The following is a 16,451-nucleotide window of genomic DNA, read 5'->3' as shown; positions in this document are numbered from 1 at the left end:
CAAAATGTACACTGCAGATATTATAAGTTATTATTGGCCAAATGCAATTATTGTGAAACAATAATTTTCCAAGGATCTATGTAATATGAATATTTGACGCCTATATACATAGGTACAGACTACAGGGTGATTCAAAAACGATTAACAGTAGGTACTTGAAACTTTCACCAAATGGTAAACGTCATCATTATCCATACATTGTAAAATATACCAAAGTCCAAGTATTCTGAGCGGAATGATGAATGTACCTTTGCTTTTACTATGATGTGTGTTTTTTATTATTTTTTTTCTGTCTGCATTACATTTTATACTTTTTGAATATATTATTACATAGTATATATTTTTAAATATTACTATTTTAGACATATGACATTTTCGATTTTATGTAATTTTTCATACTTAATGTCGATATATTCATTTGGTCAAAAAATTGAAAAATTGAATTCAATAGGTTGTTTATAAGTTGTTCACATCAAACAATTTTAAAAAATATCGAAAATTCATAGCCAACAATATTTTTTTATAAGCGTTAGAAGTTAGAATTTTGATGAAAATTAGAAAATTCAGTTGAAAAATGTGCATATTATTTTATGAGAAAACAAGAATTTTCTTTTCATATCTAAGATTCAATAAAAATTAAAAAATTTAATACAACATTTCTATAAGTTTTTCTACCTATACCAAAAAAAAATTAATCAGATAAGCTTTTGAAGTTCAAAGTAACAATTTAGAAATATTAAAGTTACCTATATTGACATGATTTTTTTGATGAATGTCATGTTAACATCAATTAGTAAAAAGGAGGATGGTGGCAGAGCCCCCCCCCCTCCCACGAAACTCCACATTGAAAATTTTTAGCAGGGCTTCAGGCTTCAGCTCATCCTACGACTAGGGGTTCCCACTTAAAATTTTATTGTTCTCAACAAAAATTACGATTCACTAAATTATTATATAATGTATTATGTATACCTATATACTATATTAAGTGAGTTGTGAAAGTTACATTCACACAGACACAACAATTATAAATATAATGTAAATAAAATATTATAATTTGAGATTTGACTGCAGCTCTACGTATTACGTCGAATTTTAATATGTGTAGAACGAATAGCCGGTAGGTAGGTACAATAAAATAATGTCAATAATCATTGATCAGTATTATAAACAATTTATATTTAGACACCTATTTGATAATGATTCCGAATAATTCTCCTTAGAAGTCTATCTTAAACCGTGCCTTAGAGTAATAATAATAATAATTGAAATCCAACGCTCAGAATACCCCCGCCCCTTATATAGACGAAATATATTTCATCAATTTATTCAGCTGTGGTCAACTGTCAATTATCTTTCTAAATTTAACGGTCGAAGAGGAATTTGGGGATCCAATAAAAAATGGTACACTTATATATAATGTCTTTGTTCCGTTCACCTGTTGACTGTTGCGACACATGATCCCCTCCACATAGACCCGCTACGCTAATAAAGTCATAACAAGATTATTTACTATATATTACAAAATACACTATATTGATAGTACCGTACGAAAACACAAACAATGGGTTGGGTGTAGGATTTCAAATAGTTTAAAAAACATTTTTCTTGTAGTTTAGTTAAAGAATTTCGTTCGGTTTTTGTTGTTTTTTTTTTATCGTTTGTGTAAAACCATTTGAACTAGAAAATTTGTTTCGATACTTTACTAATTTAAATTATGTGATATTAAAATATAATGGCTTTAACAACAGTGAAATTACTGGGCCTATTTCACTTTATTCAGGTATTCGCATTTCATATACATGCCGATTATACTTGGACAAATGAACTTAAATCTAATAAAGGCTATACGGAATGGCCCGGAGGAATTGTTGCTAATCATCATCGTTTAAGGGCCGATCAAAGCCCTTACTTCATTTTAAACAATGTTATTATTGAAGATACTGGTCAGCTTATTATAGATCCAGGTGTAATACTTAAATTTTCACCGAAAACCGGGATCACCGTTAAAGGATCAATTATTGCTAATGTAATGTATTTGAAAAATAATCTAATAAACAAACATGTAAACTTACACCATTAAAACATTTTGTAGGGAGATGCTCATAACAAAATTGTAATGACATCTAGTGCTAATGTAGAAGACACAGACGATGCTTTAAGTCAGTCTTCTTCAAATATAAGACTTGTAGATGGTCCTAGTATACTAGCTGGACGTTTACAGTTATTTTATAAAGGTGCTTGGAGATCAGTTTGCACATCAACACAGTAAGGAAGTTCTAATAAGCGTAATTAGCAGTAAGTTGCCAAATGATTTAACTAAACGCTCTCATTTTAAATGCACAGATGGAACAATGCAGACCTCCAAACAACGTGTAGGCATTTGGGTTATCGCGGAGGTAAATTCTTACGTTGGATGGAACCCAAAGTAGACAAGCTTCATACGCGTCTTCTATTGTCTAATCTACAATGTGAAGGGATTGAAAATGATTTAAATAGTTGCAGCGGATGGGAAAACAAAAAATTAGGATCTGGGAGCTGTGGTTCGTTGAAGTGTCTATAACAATTACTAATACAATTATATTTTTAAATATATGACTCATCGTTAATGAATCATCTTTAATCTCAAAGTATTTATTTAAACATAATTTTCAGATCTTAAGCAAGATATTGCTATTGAATGTCAACCATATTATGAAAACAGCTTTGCTGTAAAAAGTTATTGGAGAGGTCTCAAATTTGAAAAAGCTCAGTTCAAAAAATCATTAATAAATCATAACACCCTATATCAACCAGTATCTCTATCTGAACTGAATCATGTTATATTAACGTATGTAATTTATTAATTTTAAATAAAATTAATGATCATTAATTCAGTGGCATTTTTTTAAGGGGGGGGGGGGTACATTTACATCATCTAATTTTTAAAAGCATTTGGATGATTTAGGCAATATTTTGCCTTCTGTATGTTTTGCCCCTGTTTAGTTTGTAATTACGCCACTGGATTGATAATCTTAATATTTTTATTGTTTAGTACCTATATGGTTTTTTTATGATGTTTTAGGTATGCTGGTGTTGGTGCTGAGTTTAAATCTACTTCAGTCATAGAAGTTGATGGAGTACCACCGTTATTAAGGAATGTATCAATATTACATTCTGCATATAATGGAATTAACATAACGACATCAGATTCTATACTAGATTTACAAGACTGTATCATAAAAAATAATAGAGGTACTATATTATTGTGTATTAAATACATTTTTTTTAAAACTAATAATCCTATTGTTTATACATCAATGTGTTGGTAACAAAATAAATTATTAATTGTTAATTTTTCAAAAATATTGACCCATATATTTATTTTTGATTTATTTTCAGGACATGGTATTTTTATGAATTCATCTTTTGGTCAATTGAGTTTAATGAAAACTTTGGTGTCTAACAACAAAGGAGATGGCATACATATGGTTCAAGGCAATGTCAATCATGATCTCATGAGCAATGTTAACGAATTGTGTTCTCTTCCAACAACAACTAGTCAAACATTTCCTGTTCTTGTTTCTGTTCAACAAAATAGTTATAACGCTAAACAAATTAACTGCTATAAAGTACATATAATTTTATTTTAGAGTATACTATTGACATTTAATAATCTATATATTTTTAATTGCAGAGCTTATTCACTAAAATTGGACAAGTTTTAACTGTGAACATTGAACATACCCGTTCTCAACAACTTGACAACAATTCATTTATATACATTTATGATGGAGAAGTATCAACTCCTGATAGGTATTTTTCATAAATTTGATAATTATTAAGCTATATTATGTTATTAAATATACAATATTTATTTTTAGGCTTTTAGCTACTATTTCTGTTCTCAACAATACTGTACCACAATCAGTAACATCAAGTCGTAACAACATATTAATTCAATTTTCTGCCCCGGCTAGAACAAATGTATTCGGTCTTCTCAGAGTAACATCAGGATTTGGTAAGATCAAATTATTAATATTTGTTGATTAGATAAATTATTTAATTTAAATTATCTCATATTTTTTTAGTGAAATGGCATAGTATCAATATATCTGAAAGTATTCTATCTGATAATATTGGCTCTGGATTATTTGTTGAGAATTTATATAGCGCTGTGTCAATATTCAATTCTTCAGTGCACAACAATAGTGGAAGTGCTGGAGTCAATATTTTTAATGGTTCTGCTGACCTAACTATATTAGGTTCAGATATAGTGTATAATAATGGATTTGGAATTTTAACAAATACTAATGGCGGAGTACGCAACGTTACTTATTCATTAATCAAGTCAAATTTTGGACCAGGAATAGCTGTTCGATTATTAGACAAAACAATCAGCAACGTACCACAGAAAACAATTTTAACATATTCTCAAATTAATAACAACACAGTAGAAATTGATGGATGGTGTCATGGAAAATCACAGATCAATGTCACAGGGAATGTTTTTGGTTTCAGCATTTATGCATTAGAAATAAAATCATGTATTGAACGACAAGCTACCACAACTCATGTAATTATATCGTACAATGAATTTTTTAATAATAAGAAGCTGGCAGTACTTATTAGACCAATGCTTAACATGGATGCAATTTTGGAGTTCAATCGATTCAAAAAACAAGAGTATGGTTGTATATTAATTAGGAATGAACATTTTGATGAAGATTTTGATGAATCACCTACAAATGCTTTACTGAGATATAATGAATTTTATGATAATAGTGGAAGTTATGTAGTTAATTTGGGATTAAGTACTTATAGTCAACTACAAAATTTGCTATTCACATGGAATTATTTAAAGAATAATAAAATAACTCAACCTTTTAAGTTGGTTTCAAGAAATAAAGTGGCAGCAGTAATTGTTGTTGCTTCGTCTAATGTAATTGTTATGAGAAATATTATTGAAAATCCATTATCAAATTATGAAATAGGAGTACAACTTGAAGATCAGAGTCTTGTAGTAAATACTACTTATAATTGGTTAGGAAGCACTGATGATCATTTTATCATAAATAGACTGTTTCATAGGTAAGTTAGTTATTATTTCTTTTATTTTGTGGTATTTTATTTGTTGTTCAATGTTTGATAGACGTGACCGGTATAATTTGGCTAAAATCGAATTTGTTCCCTTCTTGTTACATCCTACAAACCCGGGTACTACATCAATAATGACTGTTTCTACAGTTGTAACTCAATTATATAAAGAACCCAATGATTTTGGTGGAGAAGTAGATGGTGTAGAAACTGTGTATAGTGGTGAATATATTGTCACAAGAGACATTAATGTGGCGTCAAGTGGAAAATTAATTATTCATCCTGATGTCACTTTGAAGTAATTTTATATTTATTTATAAATTACCATGATTGTATTTGTTGTCTAAAATGTGAATATTTTAGATTTAATCCAGGTGTTGGCATAATGGTAGCAGGAAAATTAGAAGCTCGTGGTAGAGGCTTTGGTAATATAAAATTTACTCTAAATGAGCCTCCTATTCCTGTGGTTGATGAACCAATTGAGACCGTTAATGTAAATACTCGAGTAAAGTTGGTTGCTGGAAGGACGTTTAATGAAGGAAGACTTCAAGTATGAAATTTGTTGTCTTATTTATGTTATTTTATGTTAAGATTACATTTTGTGTAAAACAGGTATTCTCTGAAGAGTTAAGCACATGGGGAACAGTTTGTAATTACGGATGGACAATTGATAACGCTGCTTTAGTATGTCGTCAAATGGGTCTAGTTTTAAATCCCGCAGATTGGAAAGTTGATGTACCTCTTGCTGATCCATTAGAACCAGTATTATTAACGTAAGTAATTAAACTTTTAAATGTTCTTGAATATTCCAATTATAATTTAATGTTCGTTTACAGTAATGTCACTTGTACTGATGAAGATATAGATATGATAAATTGTAGAGTAGAAAAAGTAATTGACTCTGAACAGTTATGTGATCATTCAAAAGATGTTGCTTTTCGATGCGAACAACCTGGTTGGACCGGCTTAAGATTAGGTGTATTGGCAGATACATGTAATCTACAATATATTACAATAGAAAAAGCTGGTCTTTTCGATTATATTACTAATGAATTTGGACCAGGTATGTTTTCTAAAATTTAATTAAAATGTTTTATTTAACTATAAAAGTACTCCAACCATTTAAGTATGTAGACTATGTAGAATCCATGCAAAATAGTTTCTCATCACCAATTTTTGAATGGGCGGTGTCCTCTTCAAAGATTTTATTTTTAAATTCCAAAAATTTAGTTTTGCGACAGTAGCATTTACATGTGTATTGCATTTCTTTTTTCACAGCACTGCAGGTAGATTTGAATAGACATACATTTGAAGGTGTTCGCATAACAGATAATGCTGGACATGGCTTAGAAGTACTTTATTCTGACTTACATAACAGTTTGAGTTATATTCGTAATTCAGAGTTTAGTGGCAATAAAGGAGCCGGGATATTTTTCAAACAACTTGGTTTGACCATCCAAGGTAAATATTATACATAGCTAATTTATGATAAATAGATAAATAATAAACAAGTATTATTATTTTCAGACAGTAAAATTGAAAGGAATAAATTTGGTATTCAGCATGATGTTTCAATTAGCATTGATAAACAACGAGAGTTGGCCGGTTGGTTTAAACCGTTTGCTTCAAGTTCATATCAATATAAGCCCGTATTATTGCCAAATGATCAATCAAATTTCCAAATAGACTTAAAAACCAATGAATTTAGATATGTCATCACTAAGCAAATACATTTAACAGAACCAATTCAATCCAAAATAATTTTCCAAGTAATTCAATTTTTAATTAATGTTTGAAAAATTGTATTTATATATTGAAAATGATTTTAGTGTACGAAAATCAATTATGTTATTGGAATTCAAATGTTAAATATTCCTCACAACAATACTAGTGAAAAAATTTATATTCGTAATATTCATAGTAATAAGATGAATGATAATATTTTATGGAGCTCTAATCAAGATACTGGAATTTTCCCTACTCAAAGTAGTTCCAATGGTGTCATTTTAAATTACAGTAGTGGATCAAATCCACGAGGAAATATTGTTCTTCTTATATCATGTGTACCAGGTAAAAATATTTAAAAGAATTTAATATTTTAAAATTTTAAAGTATTTAAATTATATTATTATAATATAATTTTTAGCTACAATAAATCAAGGATTATTAGTTCAACCGGAACCAACATTATTTGTTACAAAAACTGCTATTAAAAGCAATGAAATTGGAGTATTTATTACTTATTACAGCGAGTAAGTTTTTTTTCAAAAATAAATTCTTATTCTAGGTTAAATTGTTGTTGTTGTTTGATAGATTTATGAGCACTGAAAGTCACAAATATAACAATAAACCAAAAAAAGGCCAGTATTATTTACGTGCTTTAAATGAAACGATACATTTATATGATTGTGATATATCTTATAATACAAATGAGGGTTTACTAGTTCGAGAAATTGAGCCGTTTTCATTTCCATTTGGATTGTTTAACAAATCTCATATTCATATTAGCGTCAATAATTCAATAATAGCAAATAATGGAAAAATTATCAATCATCATTCCAAGTATGTTTACTCATTTATACTTTATATTTTATATTTTTAATCTATTTACTATACTAAAAGAAGTTATAAATTATGATTTTATTTTTTATTTTCACCATTAGAGACACACAAAATTCATTGAATGTTTTCAAATGGGAGTTAACAGGAAATTCATTTGAACGCAATCTAAAAGATGGTATCCAATTGACATTACCATATTTATATTCATATGATGAAAACATCACACATGTTGTGATAATTGATAATAATACATTGGTTCACAATTCAAATTTAAAATTGAATATTGGTGGACACTTTGCCATGTTAAATATCACCCGTAATACTATTCAAAATAACATTTGTAAAGGTAATTTATCAATCCATTCCTTAAATATAAAGCCTTTAACATCAAAATTAAACATTATTTAGATGGTTTGATAATGATATCTGGTATGGAAAAGTATATGTTAATCTGGAAGAATACGATAATTTCCAACATTGGAGAATTCATGATTAAGTTTAATATTAAAAGCCAATGTGAAATTATGAGTTCGGTATTTGCATTGTTCAGAGAAAATATATTTAATAGTAACTCGAGGTTACTTACAGCAGGAGTAATTATATTATATACCAAACATTTGTTCTCCAATAACTTACAATTCATTTCATGTTTTAGTCAATCTCTGCTTTGATTATATTTGATGGGATTCAAAATGTTAAAATCGATCGTAATTTAATGTCATCAAGTAATAATATGAACTATAATGTTATTGCTGGTCTGCATACATCAAGAACAAGTAATGCAATAAACATGGCAAACAACTACTGGGGTTCTTTAGATATTAATCGTATAAAAGACCTTATATTTGATTTTGACGATTGGAATAATAATGCAGTGACTGTTTTTACACCATTTTTAATCGATGATTCTTTTGACGCATCTTTATCTGTGAGTACTGTTTATAACTTCTATATTTATCTAATACTATATATAATAAATATATTTTTAAAATTTAAAATAGACCACATGGGATGATATCTTACGGACCTCAAATGGAGTACTAGGCGGTAAAATATCAGAATCAATGATTATCACTCCACAAGAAAATGCATACATAGTTTTATCAGACATTACTGTAATGCCTGGAGTAACTTTGACTATATTACCAGGAACAACATTAGAATTTGCGCCTAATATTGGCATCCTTGTTCTTGGTTCTCTGGTTGCTCGGGGATATACTGGTGGTGAAATAACATTTAAGCCAATGACTAAAGTCATGATACCACATTCACACAATCTGAAGTCCAGGTAATATCATCATGGCAAAATTAATTAAACATTTTTAAGTTAAGTATAATTAATTATACTATCTGTGAAGGCCCACAATACGGTTAAATCATATGAAAAATATTGGTGAAACGAATAACAATGTATTTGGATTTTTGGAGATATGGAACAGTACTCTTATGCAATGGCTACCAACTTGTGATCGCTCATTTACTGAAGCTAATGCTAAAGTCGTATGTAAAGAAATTGGATCAAATAGTAGTACCTCCAACAATTGGTTTACATGGAAGAAACATTACTATAATGAAAGTCAAATGGTAGTTGCTGCTCAAAGTTGGCCACAACATTTTGGATGCTTAGGTAATTTAATTGAATAAATTTAAAAATAGTTTCTATACTTGTTTATATTTTATTTCAGGAAATGAAAACAACTTCTTGGATTGTCCAATTTTAAATTTTACTGATGAATATTTAACATGTGATTGGAATGATGAATCATTTGTTTTTGTGTACTGTACCGAAAGTATTCTTATTAGCAATCAACATCATTGGGGAGGCATAAGGTAATAGTGTCACAACAAGGGGAGGTCCCTGACTCTCCTTGTTTTATATTATTATTACTAGTATGGGTATACCAGATTTTTTTTCTTCAATTGAATTATTTGCTTAAATTAGTATGGACCCTCCCCCCCACCAAAATTCTTTACTGGAACGTAATAAAAAATATTCAAGTGATTTAAATTAATTAGTTATTGACTTTAAATAATAATGCACTAAACATTAAAACCCCTAGGAGATTACGTATTTTAGTGTACTCATATACAGTGTGTGAACACTAATTGAGAACACTCAATATCTTTAGAGCCCTGCAATCTGAATTCTACTTTTTAGTTCGTTGTTATGATATAAAAATACATATTTTTATGGCCTTTGAATTTTTAAACTTAATTAGACTTGCGCATGTGCAGTATAGCATTTTTTTTCTTATATGGCAACTACCTATTTTAATCACTAATTATTTTTTGCCTAATTTTTTAATGAATAAAATAGAATCCTGGGCCAAAAACTGAAAAATCAAAATTAACGACGAAAAATCTTCTCAGGTAAACTTTTCCCTAAAAAAATTGGATTGCCCCCCACTACAATTTAATAACAAACAAATTCCACTAAACCAGTCAACCAAATACTTAGGCATCACTCTGGACAAAAGACTAACCTGGTCAAGCCATACTAAGCAACAACGCAAACAACTCAACTCTCGCCTTCATCTACTTAGACCTCTACTGAAATCCAACTTAAGCCTTAAAAACAAACTACTGCTATACAAAGTAATTATTAGGCCAGTTTGGTCTTATGGCATCCAAATTTGGGGGCCAGCTAAACCCGCAAATATTTGTCCTATCCAAGCCTTTCAATCAATTACGCTAAGACTTATCACCAGTGCTCCTTGGTACATAACAAATGCATCTCTCCACAACGACCTAAAAATTCAAACTGTTAACGAACTTGCTAAAAGCCAATATTCAAATTTCCACTCCAAATTAACTAACCGCTCAAACCCTCTTATTAAAAACATGTCCACTCTCACATACATTACCACAAATTCCCCGTTGATTAAAAAGAAACTGGTGTAGAGACCTCCTAAAATAGAGAAAAAAAAATTTAAAAAATAAGAAGTCTTCTGAGGTTCTGTAAATGAATGGTCTCCTCTTCATTTTATTCATGTCTTTGTAAATATTTTGTTATCCTTATTACTTATTGTTTGTTATTGTAAACAGATTGAATATATTTAAAATAAAAAAAAAATAAAATGAAAAAAAAATTTTAATGTATTTTGGTAGCTTAACCAACTTCTTCTGTTTTGCTATCAGTTTTGAAAAACTGCATTTTAATAGTTGAGAACTATGTGAGGATTGTGAGCTAGAGAACTGTAATTTGCAAGTTTACGGGAATCGGTGGTAGACAGTTATTTTAGCCAAAACATACTAATATTTTGTCCATCATACTTATCGACCTAGTAATACGATAATACTTTTTTAAACTGATTTGAATTTGTTATTATTTCTACTTGAGATCTGTCAGTTTACTATTCCCAATTTTACCCCCTAACAATTATAAATTTAGTTTGAATATTTTGAAATTTTTGAACTTTCAAAAGTTGATTATTAGAAATTTAATTCAGAAATCTTAAAATGTAGACTGGCCGATATCAAGCAAACATCATAACAAATTCAGATCTGTTTCCTTAAATATTATAATTTATAGCATTATTAGATCGATTGGTAGGATTGACAAAAAGTGCATACAAATGAGCTAAAATTGTTTACCGTTCACTAGTGCAACACTGAGTAGATGACTTGTACATGGATAATAACACTCTGCTATTTATTTTACACACTGTTATAGACACTTACAGGGTCGTACCAGGGTTCAGACCCCCCCCCCCCCCCCCAAAATATGTTTCAGGCTACGGCCTTGCACACTTATCATCACTTATGAAGCACACATTTACAAGACCCGCATGTATGCAATTTGAAAATTGCCTATTTCGAACTTCTTAAAAACTGTCCACCACCAATCCCCTTAAGTTCAAAAAATTCAAAGGCCATAAAAATATGTATTTTAATGTCATAACAACCAACTAGTAAGCAAAATTTAAATTCTATTGCTCAACGTGAAGATATTGAGTGTTGTCAATTAATGTTAACACCCTATAGCAGAGGTATTGTGCGTCGCGTTAGTTGTCAAAGGAAGTCGCGTAGTATAATTGAAAACCAATAAATATTTTTACGAAAAACGTTTGCTATTATCATTGAGGCACACCGGTTGCGAAACGTTGAATTGTCTACAACAATCATTCGCTAAATATAGCTTTAATTTTTTATATATATATTATGTAATATGGTAAATAAATAAAAAAATATAAATTACATTCATATAAACATTGACTTTATTGTCATTCATAATATTCGAGCCGTCAACATTTTGTGAAGACTTAAAGGAGCCGTGGGATGAAAAAGTTTGAATACCTCTGCCCTATGGAGTAAGGAGTAAGACTGATCTTATCCCACTGGTTATACTATACTCCATACAGTTAATACTAATACTTAATTTAACCTTATACAATATGTAATCGCATATATTTGAACAAATATCAACTGAATTCACTATGAAAATGTACACTGACTTAATTTCAATTATCATATAATAATTTAATTGGCTATTATTTTTTTTATAGATTTTCTAACAATGATTTTGAAGTAAACGATTATTCTGAATTTTTGCACGACAATGAAAACCACGGATTGAAAACAAATGTGCAATCTCAATTACAATACGTGCGAGTTGAGGGTGCTGGAGTGTTACATAATGAATTATCTCCTGCTGTGATGATAATTGGGAAATCTCCTTACATTAATTCTATTAATGTTACTAATTCAGCATCTCATGGGATATCTGTCATTACATTTAAACACCAAAACATACATCTTTTTTCTAATTGGTTAGTTGTTATATTTTTAGAAATTATTTGACTGTACTTATTACTTATTGGTGTTTCAGGATTGAAAATAATACTGGAATTGGTATTAACATAATTTCATTAACCGGAGAAGGACAAGAAAATGACGAAAGTTCCTTTGATGTGTTAAAACAAGTTAATATTCCTAAAGACACATTCGGTTTATTGGACATGTGTGATCCCATTAAAGATGTAGTAGTGTATGAACGAATGATTGTACACTTCAAATACAGCGATCAACCTATATCTTGTGTTAAAATTTTCCGTAGTTATTTGGGATCTAAATCATTAGGTTTAAGGTAAGCAAATTAATAGTTATTATTATTAGTATTATTATTAATTTTACTTAAAGCTAACCATTTTAATTTTTGTATATATATCACAGATTACTACAATTAAATTTAGCACATGAAAGTGATTATGTGGGAATATATGATGGAATAATTTATAATAAAACTTCTGAAATTATTCGTCTTGTAAAATCTCCAAAATCTCAAAGAAGAAGATTTATCAAATCCACATTTGGTAGCATTAGTTTGAAAACTATAGCTCGTGCTGCTTCTTCTCGTATTTATGGCTTTATTGCAGAAATTGTGACCCTTCCCATTGCTGCAATAGGTTTTGGTATGTTCATATTATTAATGTATTATGTAATATAATACTTTTATAGATATTAATAATCATTATAAACCACATTAAAAAAATAAGAATGAAAGAAAAAAATATTTTTATTGATAATTTTTAGATCGCAACACTGAACATAATATTTCATATTCAGTGATCAACAATAATTTTATGGGTGCTATTAGTTATGCATGCGCAGGTGAGGTGAATCCACATATTAGTGTTGCTTGGAATAAGATAATCAACAATTGTCGTCACATACCCAATTCAAACATTAGTACATGTGACATGCCTATCCAATTTCAGTTGCAAAATACTCAAAGTTTACTACTTCATGTAAGACATTTTTTTTTTGTGATTAGTTAAATAATAATTTTAAAAAAACACTTGGTATAAATTCCTTTTAACTTTTTTTTTCTGAATGTTTTTATTTATTTATTCATTCTCACTTAATCTGGTCAGCTAACGTTTGTAATAAAGTAAACCATGGTTTATTTTATCCATCCACCTTAATATAATGTTCCTATATAATACTTTTTTCTTAAATATTCAAATATTTTTTACCACCCTGATATTAAAATAGCAACAATACCATGTTTCCATCCTTTTGACTTTACTAGTTGTGTTTTAATTCTTACAATTTCGAATTTATAATGAACTGTTTTTTATTTGTATTCATTGTGTTTAAATTATTTTGCTTTAATTTTCAAAAACATGCAGGCAAAATATTTTTCAATTCTTAAATGTTTTTGTTATTTTAATTTTAGAATAATCTTGTTATGAAAAATCAAGGTGGTCTTAAAGTGACTGCAGATTCCAGTGGATTTGCAACGGCTTTGCAAGCAATCATCCATAATAATTTATTTACAGAAAATGTTAATTTACCAGTATTAAATATAAGTGGCATACGCGTGGCTCCTCAACAACATATAACCATTTACCGCAACTTTTTCTCTGATAATATCGCTCCATATGAAAACATCATTCAGCTTGTGCAGGTAATTATTTAATAATACAAAATTTAAAATAATATCGTATTTAATTTTTAACATTCTATTATTTTAAGGTTATTTCAAATTTTACATTCAACTACGTTTATAGTAACATTGGTTTTCATGTTCTACAAATGTCTGGTTTTCAAGGAATTCGATTGCCATTACAGTCATCAACTTCACATAACGGATTTTATTGGTAAAAATGTATTTACAATTTATTTGTGTAACTGTGTTATTATACATTTTATTTTATTGTTATAGGAATGAAGCAACAAACTTACAGAACAAAGGAACAATATTGGCTCTATCAAACGGTCAATATTATATACACAATATATTTTATGACCCTGAAAATAACTATGAAATCATAGCTGCGACCAGTAATAATAGATCAAAGTAAAGATATTTTCATCATTATAAAATGATCATTGTTTTTCTTGTTGCTTAAAATAATCATCATCACATTAACGCTTGCAGTGATTACATTTATGCTATTGATGGATCCATTGATGCTCGTCACAACTATTGGGGTTTTAATGATACCATTGCTGTCCATGGGCGCATCAAAGACTACAGAGATGAAATAGAATTAATGCCAGTTGATGTAATACCGTATTATTCAACAAACAAAACTATTTTAGAATCAGAAAAATGTCCTCCACCATGGATTCTAATGCCAAATTCTAACACTTGTTATGGATACATTGCAGTACCAATGACATTTCATGAAGCTAAGACATTTTGCATGGTAAATAATCCATGATGTATTGTTGAGTATAGATTAAATGTTATATTTAATTTTTAGACTATGAATGCTTCAATGCCGTTCATTACTGGTGACTATGCGAATATCAGGAGAACACTGCAATTGCAGATCTATGACTATGGCCTAATATGGGTTCAGCATATTGACTACATTGGTCAGTGTACAGCACTCGGTTTTAACAAAGTACACACTAATTTAGAATGTGCTTTTCGTAACGCCTTCATTTGTGAAATGGGTAATAAACTAATAACACATTTGCTTTAAAATAAAAACAATTAAGTTCTAAATTGCTTATTGTTAGTAAAATAATTATTTGTTATTAGACCCTCAAGTGACTATTCACCCATTGAAGTGGCGTGATGATTTTGTCAATATTGCTGTTACGGGATTAATATTTGGTTGTCTGATTTGTGTGGCATTTGTATTATGTTGCTGGTGGACTAAATCAAAGCGAAGGCAGGTGCAAAGGCTAAACAGACGGAATTCAATTCGCCAATCATTAACGTCTTTACGATCACTATCCCTGTCACAGCCAGCATTTTCTGAATTAAATTACCGACGTAAACCAGTATGTTAAAATAATTTTATAGTTTAATGATATTCCATAATTTGTAGCAATACTAATTAAGAAAACTTATATCATTTTAATTTATAGATAATTGATAATAGCAGTGGTTTTAACACAATATCATCCAAAGCCAATGGAAGTAACGATTCCATAATGAAGTCACAATTTAATTCGTCTGTTGATGAATACGAGCCAAGTGAGTTGTACGAAGTGCACAATGTTAACGATCCTATACACATCGAAAATGATTATGATTTAGCATATAAAAATAAAGGTAATTTCTTGGTTTTTTGTAAACACAAAATAAAAAATAAAAAAATATAACTATGTTTATAAATTTAGGTTTTAGGGATAACTCAACATTTGCATCTACAGTGGGTATGTGGACAGACGTAAGTAGTCGAGGAGTATACAGTAGTGCAGAAGTACTTGAAACCAATTTAGATCAAGCACCTTCACCTCCGCCCAGATCACATAGCCAACCGCTAGAAACCTCAATGTGATATATCATAATCCTATGTACCTAAATTTAGTTATAGTATTTATTTGTATTGCTTAATCGATCTCTTAGTCCAGAGACCCACTCGCCGAGTAGGATATTATGTACCTATAATATGTTTATGAAGTATTAATAACATTTAATTTATTAGTACCTATTTACTGCTAAGAAATTGTGTTGAAAAACATAACGCACTATTGCACCACACTGCCTGTGACTGTATTCAAAGAGTCCCTTAATTTTTTTTTCGTGGATAAACGGATATTTTTGTTAGGTTTAGGGAAATTGACAAGGTATATTTTAATTTTTTGTTTTGTTTTTTTTTTATACATGTATATGTAATATTATAGACATAATTTAATTAGAGTTAAAACATTAATTTGTATGTTGTGATTAAAACGAAAAAGTATTCCGTCCAGTTTACTAATCACACGAGCCGTCCAGAATAAAAAAATATTAATACCTATAATTAGCATGATATTCGATTGTTTTATATAGAAATAACTTGTAAGTTAATATGTATTTTTTTTTTTTACATACATAAATATATATTACATGTTTTTTATACTACATTGCG

General features: G+C 29.3%; 1 protein-coding gene across 1 annotated transcript; it reads left to right on the top strand.

Moving 5' to 3' along the window:
* The first annotated feature begins 1,527 nt into the window (after positions 1-1,527).
* Positions 1,528-16,211, top strand: LOC111032295 (protein bark beetle). The gene is made up of 36 exons (XM_022312561.1): positions 1,528-2,026; positions 2,093-2,265; positions 2,344-2,540; positions 2,653-2,827; positions 3,062-3,231; positions 3,379-3,608; positions 3,674-3,792; positions 3,861-3,997; positions 4,068-5,067; positions 5,129-5,371; positions 5,437-5,623; positions 5,686-5,846; positions 5,910-6,136; positions 6,352-6,534; positions 6,601-6,842; positions 6,903-7,143; positions 7,220-7,325; positions 7,387-7,635; positions 7,737-7,981; positions 8,044-8,228; positions 8,291-8,563; positions 8,637-8,923; positions 8,994-9,262; positions 9,321-9,465; positions 12,141-12,404; positions 12,464-12,721; positions 12,808-13,046; positions 13,168-13,382; positions 13,814-14,044; positions 14,113-14,237; positions 14,303-14,437; positions 14,519-14,789; positions 14,847-15,042; positions 15,131-15,375; positions 15,463-15,649; positions 15,718-16,211. The coding sequence occupies exons 1-36, from the start codon at positions 1,733-1,735 to the stop codon at positions 15,876-15,878; spliced, it is 8,265 nt and encodes a 2,754-aa protein (XP_022168253.1). The 5' UTR covers positions 1,528-1,732; the 3' UTR covers positions 15,879-16,211.
* Positions 16,212-16,451: the final 240 nt, after the last annotated feature.

Source organism: Myzus persicae, unplaced genomic scaffold (genome assembly GCF_001856785.1).
Source record: "Myzus persicae strain clone G006 unplaced genomic scaffold, MPER_G0061.0, whole genome shotgun sequence".
Taxonomy (NCBI): Eukaryota; Metazoa; Arthropoda; class Insecta; order Hemiptera; family Aphididae; genus Myzus; species Myzus persicae.
This window is presented reverse-complemented; position numbering and strand designations above follow the sequence as displayed.

Coding starts and splice junctions, on each gene's coding strand:
- LOC111032295 (XM_022312561.1), top strand. CDS start 1,733: ATGGCTTTAACAACAGTGAAATTACTGGGCCTATTTCACTTTATTCAG. Junction 9,466..12,140: donor CATCATTGGGGAGGCATAAG/GTAATAGTGTCA, acceptor TTTTTTTTATAG/ATTTTCTAACAATGATTTTG. Junction 14,238..14,302: donor TCACATAACGGATTTTATTG/GTAAAAATGTAT, acceptor TTATTGTTATAG/GAATGAAGCAACAAACTTAC.